Source organism: Urtica dioica, chromosome 4, assembly GCF_054948205.1.
Source record: "Urtica dioica subsp. dioica isolate 48M chromosome 4, U.dioica_male_clone48M_v1_H2, whole genome shotgun sequence".
NCBI lineage: Eukaryota > Viridiplantae > Streptophyta > Magnoliopsida > Rosales > Urticaceae > Urtica > Urtica dioica.
Window position 1 is genome coordinate 18849014 of NC_142759.1, and position 13135 is coordinate 18862148.

At 41.4% G+C, this 13135-nt stretch overlaps 2 protein-coding genes across 3 annotated transcripts; both read left to right on the top strand.

Moving 5' to 3' along the window:
• Nucleotides 1-2522: 2522 nt before the first annotated feature.
• Nucleotides 2523-6404, top strand: BAS1 (Cytochrome P450 superfamily protein). Of its 2 annotated transcripts, XM_089611032.1 has the most exons (6): nt 2523-2705; nt 2821-3136; nt 4385-4608; nt 4687-4934; nt 5018-5375; nt 5442-6404. In XM_089611032.1, exons 2-6 carry the CDS (start codon nt 2842-2844, stop codon nt 5865-5867), a joined length of 1551 nt encoding a protein of 516 aa, XP_089467158.1. In that variant the 5' UTR covers nt 2523-2705; nt 2821-2841; the 3' UTR covers nt 5868-6404. The 2 variants fall into 2 exon arrangements, with proteins under 2 accessions (XP_089467158.1, XP_089467157.1); XM_089611031.1 differs by having other exon boundaries at nt 2523-3136.
• A 4239-nt stretch (nt 6405-10643) lies between these two features.
• LOC149401001 (uncharacterized) lies at nt 10644-11330 on the top strand. Its single transcript, XM_089610572.1, has one exon. It carries the CDS (start codon nt 10644-10646, stop codon nt 11328-11330), a length of 687 nt encoding a protein of 228 aa, XP_089466698.1.
• Nucleotides 11331-13135: the final 1805 nt, after the last annotated feature.

Genomic DNA, 13135 nt, shown 5'->3' on the forward strand with positions numbered 1-13135 from the left:
CCAACGAAATATGGAAAATAAGAAGAAAAAGACCTCTCCCAGGTCAAAAGAGTACTTTTTTTTCCTCTTTACAAGTAAAGCTAGCATGTGGGATGAAGATTTCTTGATATCTTAGCGAGATGACCAATGTTATCTAACAATTGAGACAGTGAAGGAGAATATGTGTAGGCCTCCAAATATGGGTTAACAAAAGCACCATGTCGAAATGGTTATTCCAAGTAGAGGAAACGAGCCGGATTTTGGTGTCATAATCAGTGATAGTCGTGATGACGTGACATACGGTTTTGTATCTTAGTGAAGAACATAGGTTACCAATTAGTGGCTGAAGAAGGTCTCTTTATTAGTTGTATTAAACTCGAGTGTCTCTGAGCAGTGAAGGCAATTAACAGCGACAATGTTTCGCTTACGATCAAAGTGATTTTGAATGATATCATTCGCGATGAGAATAATGCGGCCAATAAATTCACCATTTTGTACATTTATTATATATGGATATATCTCTAGCACTTAGATAGTCTTAAAATATGGGGAAAATGAGATATATAACATGTGTTTTAGTGAAATATCGAGTTTAACCTTTGATTTTCAAAAATATCGAGTTCATACCCCCAGTTTAACTAAAATAACGAGATTATACCTTAAAATAGATAACAGTGCCACGAATCTTCTTTTCATTGACGTTGACTGTAATATTTATATGTCAACACCAATTATAGTTATTCATTCGCGTTATATATGTAATTTAAAAATGAAAAAAAAAAACAGAAGTCTCTGAATCGTGGAGAACACAGAAAGAGGCAATGGGTAAAAATCAACAGTTGATAGTGATCAAAATTACAGATTCGAACAGAGAATCCAGGATTCAGAGTTGCAATTCGAACACGAAATGAAATCATCTATTGGGAGATATGAATTTTACTATTTAATTTCAATTTAGGGTTATTTTTATTTCAAAATTGGAAATTTAGATACTAAGGTACTGGTTTGAATTTGATTCGGTTTTTCATATATAAGAGTTAACATCAATGAAAGAGAGTTTTGTAACACTGTTATCCATTTCAGGATATAAAATTTCTTCATTTTAGTTAAACAAAAGATATGAACTCGATATTTTTGAAAATCAAAAGTTAAACTCGACATTTCACCAAAACACAGGGTATATGTGTGTCATTTTCTCTAAAATCTTTTGGATATAACAATATCTTGAATATGAATTATAAGATACTTCACTATTAGATATTGCGTTAATATTTTATGGCATTTCATAGTTTTTAGAATTCCTTTATACCTATCTTATACAAGTTTTTTTTTATTTTTTTTATTTTTTTATTTTTTATAAATAAATTAAAATGTAAACGAATTTTTTTAGAGTAGTACAAGACTTTCTATTATTAGAGTATGGGTAAAACATTCATCGATATAAATGAATAATATCTTAGATATAATATAGACCTCGAAATGAATCGCACATTAAATATAAGTATTCGTTCATTTGGTTCATACCTCTAATACAATGAGGAAAATGTTTACGTATTTGTTTTAAGGAATTTGTCTAATACTATGCTCGTGACATATATGTGACAATGTACTAGGAAGTTAGAGAACAAAGTATCGAAGTGCATATAAAAAAAAAATAATAATAATAATAATTACACACGCATATATTGGCTTTTGATGATCATAAGAATTAGTTTCTAGTTTCTACTCGTATTACAAAAACCATAATTATTGAGGACACTCTAGCGATCTAGAAGATCATAGCTAACCGTTCCTACACAGTCTTATCTTATTTCTTAAATTAGAGTTTTTCCAAATTGGACACAAACAAATGTTTATCATAAGAATATGGTTATGCAGCTTATGGTAAATCTACTTACACCTCATGCTCTTCTGTTAACCTACAATCACTCCTTAAAATACGAAGCAACAGAATTGAAAAGAACGGTATAATGTGACGAATACGTCCTGTCGCGTACACATTAATTTTCTTGAAGAATTAGTTGTATATACACGAGATTTTTTTTTTTTTTTTTTGTGGGAATGGAATTAATTAGCTGCAGCAATTGTTGATCAAGATCATGAACCTAATAAGTAAAATGTTGAACAACGATATTCTTAACCAAATTAAGGAAGTACATGTATATATTGGAAAATTTAAAAACATTCTTGGACTTCCTTCCAAGGAATGTCAATATACATGAATATGCTATATGCATTGTGGAAGAAAGTTATTGGGCGTCTAAAAAATAATTCAACTTTTTTATCAAGGAAATAGCAAAGGCATTTATTATAATTTCTTAATTGTTTATATTTTGAAACTCAACGCAAATAATGGATATAATAATACTAATGAGAAAAGACAAGGGTAATGTTGTCTTTAACAAATATACAATGACGGAAATACCCCTCATTTTGTTTCTCTCTCTAGCTCGTTGACTACTACTTAGGATTTGCCATGGCGGCCCCTACGCCGTTGGCCTTGCGCTTATTATATCAAAAAAACCAAAAAACCTCTCTCTCTCTCTCTCTCTCTCTCTCTCTCTCTCTCTCTCTGTATATATATATATATATATATATATATATTGGTTTATAAAAAGGCCAAGGCCGAGGCCAAAACATAAGCGCATATATAGCAGCAGATAAGAAGAAGGAAAAAAGAAAAAGGCAAGAGAGTTGAGTCGATAAAAAAGAAAGGAAAAAGAGTGGTACTTTTTTTTTCTCTTATTTTTATCTACTACAAAATAAAGAAATAAATAAAAATATCCTTGTGAATATCCCCATTCATTCTCTCTACCTATATATATATCCATCTCTCCACAGGCTTGTTAGAGAGAAGAAACAATGTTTCTCGAGAGTGTATTGGTGTTTTCATGGGCGAAAGTTGGGGTGATTGGGATATTGGCTTCAATGTTCTTGACGAACATGGTTGTGCTTTTGTGGTGGAGACCCAGAAAGATCGAAGACCATTTCTCAAGGCAAGGGATTAGAGGACCTCCGTACAAGTTCTTCATTGGAAACGTCAAAGAACTCGTCGCCATGATGATCAAAGCCTCTTCTCAGCCCATGCCTAATCTCTCTGATCACAACATTCTTCCTAGAGTCCTCTCTTTTTACCACCAGTGGAAAAAAATTTACGGTAACTATTTTTTTTCTTCTTCTTCTTTGTTTCTGCGTTTTAGCATCTGGGTTTTTCTTGAATTTCCCAAGTAAATCTTCTTTAAAATAGATTATTTCTTTTGTTTGAATATTTGGACGCACATGAGTGTTTGTGTTAATGTGGTCATTTGGTTGGGAAATAGTGAAGTCTTTTATCAGAGTCTAATCATTAAAGTTGTTTTCTTGGATATACATATATATCATGATCATAAGTTAATTCTCAAGATTTTCTCTCTTTCTTTTATTTTTTGGATTTCTGGAGGTACTTTCTTTACAATGCTTTTCAGGCTTTTTTTTTTCTTCTCTCAATTTATTTTATTTTATTTTACTTTCACTATCTTTTTATGGTGGATTTTATCAGAGGTTTGATGATGTGCTTGATGTTGAAGTTCAAAAATTTGGACTGTTCCGAACTTGTTTTTATTTTATTTTATATTAATAAAAATAAAAATTCTTTTATCAAGAAAGTAAAAGGGCCAATTTAATATCGCAAGCGTTACATTTGTACTGAAAATTGACTTGCCTACCTTGGTAACAAACTTAATAAATACTGCTGGTGTCCTTTATATACAAATATAATACATATTTATCTACGTGTATAATAAATACAAATATTGCAATACCAATAAAGAAAGCTGTCAAGGGTGAAAATGATATAATATTGACAATCTTCAACTCTCCGATGGGAAGTTAGTGAAGCTTTCAGTTACTTTGGTTTATATGTTTTTTTTTATGTCGTTTTTATTTTGTTTCATTCTGGGCTCTTGAATATTCATATTTATTGAACACATAAGCCGTTTGGTAGTATTAATAGTTCCGAGTTGTCTTCTTCTTCTCTCTCTCTCTCACACACACACATATGTAGGGTCTGCACTATCCATACTCTCCTTCTCAATTTAATGGTCTCTTCACTTCATATATTTATATATATATATATATATATATATATATATATATATATATATATATTATAATAAATATTACCTTCTTCTCCATATTTATTTCCTCTTTCACAAAACTTGATAACTTACAACTACAACCCCTCTGTGTAGTAGTTGTCACACTTTCTCTATAATTTAATATTATGTTTGTGATAGTGATTCAGTTTTTTTTTACATCTATCATTTGTATTGTATATACTCAGCCGTTACATTATTATTTAATGCCGCGCCATATAGTAAGTAACGGTCTAATTAAAAAAACACAATTAATATTTTGGTGTATACAGGCGCAACATTTCTGGTGTGGTTCGGACCCACGGGTCGGTTAACAGTTTCGGATCCGCATCTGATCCGAGAAATCTTCACAACGAAATCGGAGCTGTACGAGAAAACCGACGCTCATCCTCTCATCAAGCAGCTCGAAGGCGACGGACTCCTCAGCCTCAAGGGCGAGAAGTGGGCCCACCACCGCAAGATCATCGCCCCCACTTTCCACCTGGAAAATCTCAAAGTAAATATTATCATTAATATTATTCATAAATCAGTCAATATAATAAATGGATACTCAGAGTTGCTGCTGTATGTATAGTCGATGGTGCCGGTGATGGCGCAGAGCGTGAGGGATATGATGGACACGTGGCGGGAGATGTGCGACTCGGAGACGGAGGAGGTTGAGATCGACGTGTCGGAGTCGTTTCAAACCCTAACGGAAGAGGTGATAACGCGGACGGCGTTTGGGAGCAGCTACGATGACGGCAAAGCCATTTTCCGTCTACAGTCACAGCAGATGGTCCTCGCCGCCGACGCCTTCCAGAAGGTCTTCATCCCAGGCTACAGGTTCGAATGATTTACTTATTATGAATATATAACTATTATTATTTAGGATAATAGTTTTATATATGTATACGATTTGATTACAGGTTTTGGCCGACGAGGAGGAACAGGCAGTCGTGGAAGCTGGACAGGGAGATAAAGAAGCTTCTGACGAAGCTGATCGAGTCGCGGCGGAGATCGAGACTTGCGGCGGCGGCTCCGGCGACGAAGGACTTGCTGGGGCTGATGATCGACGCCGGAGATGACGTGTCGGCGTACGACATAGTGGAGGAGTGCAAGACGTTCTTCTTCGCGGGGAAGCACACCACCTCCAACTTGCTGACGTGGACGACGCTCCTTCTCGCCATGCACCCGCAGTGGCAGACACGCGCCAGAGAAGAGCTTCTCTCCGTCTGTGGCCCACTCCTCACCCCCACCAAGGACCACCTCCCCAAGCTCAAAACGGTATCCTTTCTTTCTTTCTTTCTTTCTGTCCATAATTCATCATCATTAACGAACTCAAATTTACAGCTGGGAATGATTGTGAACGAGTCACTGAGGCTATACTCTCCGACGGTGGCGACGATACGGAGAGCGAAGACGGACGTGGAGCTCGGGGGCTACAAAATCCCTCAGGGGACGGAGCTGCTGATCCCGATCCTGGCGGTCCACCACGACCCGGCCACGTGGGGCCCGGACGTGAACGAGTTCAACCCGGCGCGGTTCACGAGCGGGACGGCCCGCGCGGCGGCCCACCCATCGAGCTTCATTCCCTTCGGCCTCGGCCTCCGAACCTGCATAGGACAAAACCTGGCCGTCCTCCACGCCAAGCTGGCGCTGGCCATCATCATCCGACGCTTCACGTTCCGCCTCGCGCCCACTTACCAACATGCCCCCACCGTCCTAATGCTGCTCTACCCCCAGCACGGCGCCCCCGTTGTCTTTCGCCGCATCTAATTAATTGATTTATTCTATTTTTTTTTTTTAATTATTGTAATTCTTGCTTTTGCGCCATGCTAATTTAGAGGAGGAAATGGGGGGAAAAAATATAAATTCAAATAATACCGACAGAAAAAAAAAAAAGCTTTGAAAATCATGCCCGATATAAATCCCTGGGCATGTATAAAAAAAAATGGAAAACCCAGGTTTTTTTTTTTTTTTTTTTAATAGCATGTTTGAGTGTCTTTCCTTGGCATGTGAGTTTTTTTTATATTTTTTTTAGGATTAGATTAGTGAAATGGCTAACAACTAGGTACTAATGAATCTCTCTCTCTACCTTCTATTTGTACTTCATTTTTTTTTATTTTTTTTTTATGCGTATCAAATGATGTATAGTGTGAATTCATCTACACAGTTTTGCGATATCACAGTCAATGTTGTTGCTGACCGTTCGCTTTGACTACTGTCTTCTCTTGACTATGAGGTATATGTATGTTAAGTTGATGTGTATAGCCTTCCTTTCGAATAAATCAACCTCGTGTTCTCTTGTTTCAATTTTTTTTTTTTTTTTTTTATATATATTTAGCAACTTTTTTGACCAATAACCTCCAATTTAAAATTCCATTTCAGATAGATAATATATAATTCAATCTCATCAAGGTCCTACATATAAGGATTACATTTATTAATGTATATCTTCGTACGCGTATGTTTCTCTTTTTATATATTAAAATTTAATTTCGATATGACTATTCATCTAAAAACGCGCGTATTTTCTTTTCGAAATTATATTTATGTATATCATCTGAAAACACATCATATTGACAAAGCTTCCCAAGATATAATTGCATTTTTTTTATTAAATATTTTTAGTGTATTTGGCCAGAAACTCAACACATTTTTTAAATATAATATTAGAAAACAACATACAATGCATAAGCAAGACAGCGGTATTAATTTAATGGAAAAGTCTAGGTTAGTAGTTATATGAATTTTACCAAATAAATAATTAAAACGATAAAGCATAGCAAAGGCTCAATTTTTTCTTCAATTTATATCCCCTCGATGAACTCGTATTGACTTCTACAGCTAGGCCAAAATAAATTTTTTAAATTAAATAGAGAAAATAATATATATATATATATATATATATATATATATATATGTTTTTGGTTAAATGGAAGGATCGAAATACCGTTACCGATGACGTATTGAGACATAGATTTTGTTGGATTACAAGGAGATATCAATGGTTTACGGGGTATCCAGTGAGGGTAAAGGTAAACTGTACCGACGTGATTTATAGACAAATATCGAATCTAACGAAGAGTATTCAGCGAATACATCGTTATAAAAAAAGTGTTTTCATACATAAGATAAAAATATAAATAGTCTACAATATCTCTATTACAATACATTACGTCTTGCAATTCAACACATGCATTAGAGCAATCAACCTTCTATATTTAACGCCCACGATCATAGGCATAAATTTCAAAATTCTCAAAAATCGATCCACGGTCATTGGCTGAAGTTTTTTAAAATTTAAAAGAGTTGGCAAACTGACCTGGTTTTCGAGGTTTCGATAATCGATCCGATTTTCTGCTGGTAACCGGCGCTTTTTCCGGTATCTAGCATTTTGTTCACACTGCTACCGGAAAGTTCCAAAAATCGATATACTGACTGATTTTCTTCCGATTTCCCCAGTATTTTAATTCTATTATGAAACTATCTTGATTTCAATATATAGGTTTGCATAATGGAGGGAGTAGCTGTAGCGTGTCTATTTCATGTGGTTTAGTCAAGGCGCCAAAATATACATTGTTTATGATTATAATAGAAATGAAAAGAAATATGACCTACAAGGTCGGTCCAAACTCACCCAAATTCATTAAGGGCCGTAGGCGAATTAATATTTTGGGGCCCTTCGATAATAGTAAAAATTTAAATATAAAAGAAAAAATATAAAAATTTAAATATTTTGGGCATACACGTAATATATGTTTAAAATTTTGGGGTCCAGCCCAATCAGAGGCTCTAGGCACTGGCCTTTCTCGCCTATAGTCAAGGCCGGCTCTGATGACCTATATATATGTGTGTATGTGTGTTTGTGTTGCTTTATTTTATTGGATACTAATTTAGCGGGTAATGATGACAGAATTCCTTGTATGTTATTTTTTTCGGCACTTGTGACTAATATTTGTCATTTGTTTTTACAAAATCTCAAATAAACTAAGTTTGTGTGTATTTCTATCAAAATTAACATTTGAACGAAATCTCAAATGCGAGACCTAAGAAATTTATACAATTTGAATATGGTTTATTTACTAATAAAATTTATTCATAGGAGGAGAATTTTAATTACAAAAACATAATCACATGAGTAGCGAACTTGACGTGAAGAAAAATTCAGTATAAGGGCCACATGACAAAAATGCACGAGATTAAAAAAATGCACAAGATTAAAATTTCTAAGATGAAAAGTTAAAAAGAATGCGTTTTTACAATTGGGGAATATCTGGCTTTTTCATAAACTAAGTTTTCTCTCTGAACTGCTCTCACTCTTTTGCTCTGCTACGTAGTGACCCTATCTTTGTCGCCTTCTTGGAAGGTACTGATAGGTGTGATCTCGTGTTTGCCGGTAGTTGAGGAGTTGAGGGCTAGTTCTTTCCCTGCGTGTCGGGGGCTGATGGAGGAAGTTTGTAACCAATGGTCTTCTCTAGGCCTGGAGGATGAGGAAGAAGAGATTATTGATATTGCCGATGAGGAGGTAGTTCAAAATTATTTTTCTGGGGAGAAAATTCTGCTGGGTAAATTGCAGTGCAACAAACCTTTTAACATAAGAGTCTTCAAAGCTTTCATCGGGAGCCTGTGGCGTACCACTGGAAACGTGAAAATCACTGATCTCGAAGGCGATGTCTTTTGTTTTTCCTTTGACCTCTTGGTTGATAAGGAAAAAATCTCGAACGCGGGTCCTTGGCTCTTCGATAGGATGCTTTTGGTCCTTTTCGATCCAAGTGGTCGGGAGAGTGTGAGTCCTACCTTCGACCGTGCTGATTTTTGGGTCCAACTCCATGGGCTCCCGTTGCTTGCTCGGTCTGCCAAAATGGGAGAGACCATCGGGAAACAGGTTGGTAGAGTCTTGAGAGTCGATGCTGACAGAGAAGGCCGAAGCAGAGACCCGTTTGTGCGAATTAGAATGAGCCTGGATGTTTCTAAAGCCCTCAAGCGTGGGGTCTTTGTTAAGCTGTGATCGAACGCTCCCAAAACTTGGATCGATATAAAGTATGAAAAACTCCCCAACTTCTGCTTTGCGTGTGGGTGCCTGGGTCACAGTTGGCGCCAGTGTACCCAAGGTGGTCCGACCGTGGTGGGGGAAACAGAGGTGGGAGTGGCGGAACCGGTCTCTCACCGTTTTGGAGGGTGGCTACGTGCAGAGGCCCCAAACAGGTTCCTCCAAGCCTCCTTTACGGTCAAAGGCTCAGGAGGGAATGCCGGACGGGACTCGGGATCTCAGGGAGATCGTCCTCAGCCGGGCGATCCTGCCCCTTCGGCCTCACCTGGAGTGGCGCCTCTTCCTGGACTCGGCGGTGGAGGGGTTGCGAGGCTGAGTCAGAAATCCAAAAGGCCGAAGAAGCCCACAAGTTTCGAGAAGGTTTCGCTGGAGAGTAGCGCCTCTCTTGGGAATCACAAATCGGGGTTTGAGGTTTCATTGAATTCGGCCAATGAGGGGAAAGAACGAAGGAAGGTTGGCTCTCCCCAGATGTCTCGGAAAGGGCTGGGTAATCAAGTCTCCCCTAATTCTCTTTTGGCGAAGCAAAATGACGTTAAGTTGCCATTCAATGCGTGTGAGTCCCCAAATAAGGGATTTAAGGATGGGGCGGCTTCTTTTTCTCTCCAGAAGAATCCTCAAGGTCTGGGCCGTGGTCCTGGGCTGGGCCATTTGGGCCTGAAACCAAGCCCTTCTTCTGCAGATCTCCCGTTGGGCCCAAAACCACTCACATTTTCTTTGGGCCAGGGAACCCCATCTGGGCTGGGTCGTGAGAGGGCGATTAATCACAGCGATGTATCGCTCTACTCTCTCAACCCGACGCAAAGCCCCGATCCCGGCTCCGCCCCTGCTGAGCCTGAGGTCCTTGTCGACAGTGAACCGGTTTCGACCCTAAAGAAGACGAAGTCTGCCAAGGCCGACGATGTTTCCTTGACGTTTCCTGTGGGGGGTTCGCTGGAGCCAGCGGAGTCGGGTCTTTTGGAGGCGGGGCAGAATCCCTTCTCCGCGCTCCGTGTCAGGGGGGATGGCACTAAGTGGAAAAAATTGGCGAGGGTTGACCCAAGGACCGGGGTGTTTCCTATATTCTCGTCCCCGGAAGCTGCTCGGAAGGAAGCCCAAGTGCCGGGGGAGGAGAAATGGACGTCCTCGTCGTTTCCTCTGATCTTCTCGGCGGTGGAGACTTCTTCTAAACTTGGGAAAAAGAAGAAAAGAGGGAAAGACCAGCTGAAGGGTAGCTCTAGCCCTGCGCCTATTGTGGTCGATGATAACTGTGAGCCGGGCTCGAAGAGAAAGACTGTGAGCAACCGGGGTTTCGAGACCAGGTTGAAAAGAGCTCACCATGGAGGCTCTGAAGGTTCGTCCGACACCTTGCTGCCTCCTGTGGATTTGAAGCACCTACAGGAGGTTCCAGCCCTTGCTTCGATCCCCATTTCGTCTCCGTCTGTTTCCTCGATGCTGGATTCGACCGGAAACACTTCTGATTGTGAAGCGGCGCCTCTCAATGTGGAGGGCCGCCGAACGCAATGATTGGCGTTTTCTGGAACGTCCAGGGGCTGGGAAGCCCCCGGACAAGGCGGGCACTTCGTTCTCATACGCTGACGTATCGACCTGATCTTATCTTTCTGTCGGAGACTAGGATGAGGAGTGCGGCGGCCGAAAGGGTACAAGTGTACTTGGGGTTCGAAGGTTGGTTTACGATGGATTGTGTGGGTTGTAGCGGGGGCCTGATGGTGCTTTGGAGGACTCCCATCAGTTTCTCGGTTCGGTCCTTTTCGAGATATCACGTGGAGGGTCTGGTTACGGATGAGGAGGGGAGATGTTGGAATTTTGTGGGTCTCTACGGGGATCCGGTGGCTGCGAGGAGGAAATCGTCTTGGGAGCTGCTTTGTAGATTGCGACCGTGGCCTGATTTTCCTTGGCTCGTGGGAGGAGACCTTAATGAGGCGGTGGCGAACTCGGAGCTTAGTGGTCAAAGATCGAGAGGTCCGGGATTGATGGAGGATTTCCGGAGGATGATGGAGGACTGTAATCTCTGCGACCTGGGTTTCGAGGGGGAGCCTTTCACTTGGAGGCGCAGTGACTCTCCGGGCAGCAGTGCGGGTCGCCTTGATAGATGCCTGGGGAACTCGGGATGGATGAATTCGTACCCCTCGGCTGCGGTTCGCCATCTTGAGTTCTGGGGCTCGGACCATAGGCCTCTTCTTCTTTGAACGTCTGGCACCCTGAAAAAGAGAATGAATAGGGGTCCGAGTCGCTTCTTTTTTAAGGAAACTTGGACCTTTGAAGATGGCTGTGAAGAGGCGATTCGGTTGGCTTGGGACCCGGACCCGACGAAGACGATTGATGCTCGTATGTCCGATTCCCTTAGCAACTGTCAAATGACGCTCCAACGGTGGGGGAGAACCAATTTGAGAACCATGGCGGAGCGGATTGCTAGACAGAAAGAGGTCTTCCGGCTGACTAGCGAAAGGGAGGAGGGCCACAACGTGGAGGAGATCCGTCGCGAGGAACGCCAGTTGGATGCTCTTCTTGAGAAGGAAGAGGCTTACTGGAGGCAACGTAGTCGGACCACTTGGATGAAATGTGGGGACAAGAACTCCAAATTCTTCCACCGCAAGGCCTCGGCGAGAAAGAAGAGGAACCGGATCCAGAGTCTCGTGGATGACGACGGCTCTAAAGTTGAAGGTACGCCTAATATTGAAAAAAATTATCTCTTCTTATTTCTCGTCCATTTTTTCTTCTATGCAGCCCACACGGGAAGCTTTGGAGATAGTTGGCGAGGCGGTGACCCCGAAAGTTACACCTGCTATGAACGAAACGCTTCTTCTCCCCTTCTCGGACGAAGATGTTAAACGCGCAGTGTTCGTGATATCGGTAAATTCAATCAGGCTCTGCTTGCTAAGAGCATGTGGGGGCTTATTCGTCGGCCGGAGAGCCTCGTCAGACGTGTCTTCCACCAGAGCTACTTCCCTAATGGGGATATCCTTCACGCCACCTGCGGGTCGTCAGGCTCCTTCATTTGGAGGAGCTTGTGTTGGGGTAAAGACATTATTCTACAGGGTTCTAGATGGAGGATTGGGGACGGGGAAGCCACTTCGGTTTCATGTGATCGGTGGATCCCCAGACCGCCGACGTTTATGCTTCGCGATGCTCCTTCATTCCCGACAGAGATGCGGGTTTCTGAGCTTAAAGATTACACCGGAGATTAGAATGTCCCTCTCATTGAGGCTATGTTCTCCCACGACGATGTTGAAGCCATTCTGAGTATCTCGGTGAGCCGGGGAGGAGGCTCGGACGTGCTACGGTGGCATTTTACCAAAGACGGGGAATATACGGTCAAGAGTGGGTATCGGCTTACTACGGAGTCTCCTTTCGGTGAGGGTCCGTCGAGACCCTCTGGGAACAGAGAGTGGTGGGGTAAACTTTGGAATCTCAAAATTCCACCAAAGGTGAAGATTTTTGTGTGGAGGCTTTGTAGGGGCTGGATCCCATCCCGGACCATGCTTCGTCAACGTCATGTTATCTCTGATACGAGCTGCCCGGTATGCGTGTCGATGGAGGAGACCACTTTCCATGCTATGTGGGGTTGCTCGTGGGCCAAGAAGGTTTGGAAAATTGGGGGTTTTAAACCTCTCGTGAAGAAGCTTCATGAGGGCGACATGATTGAGATGTTTCTCCTTGCCGCATCAGAGCTTAAGGTTAGTGATCTCGAATTTTTCATTATTATTATGTGGGAACTTTGGAATCACAGGAACAATGCGTGTTCGAGGAAGAAGATTTGGAAACCTGAGGAACTTCTTGAGTGGGCGGCTGGGTTCCTACGAGACTATCGGAGAGCTTGTTGTGGCCCCACTCTCGACAAGGATAAGGTTGTGCCAAGTAGGTGGAGCCCTCCCCCGACGAATGTTGTTGCAATCTCGGTGGATGCTGCAGTGCGAACGGAGGAGAGACGCATTGGGCTGGGGATCGTGGCTCGGGACTCTAAGGGGATGATTCTTGGTGCGGAAACTATTGT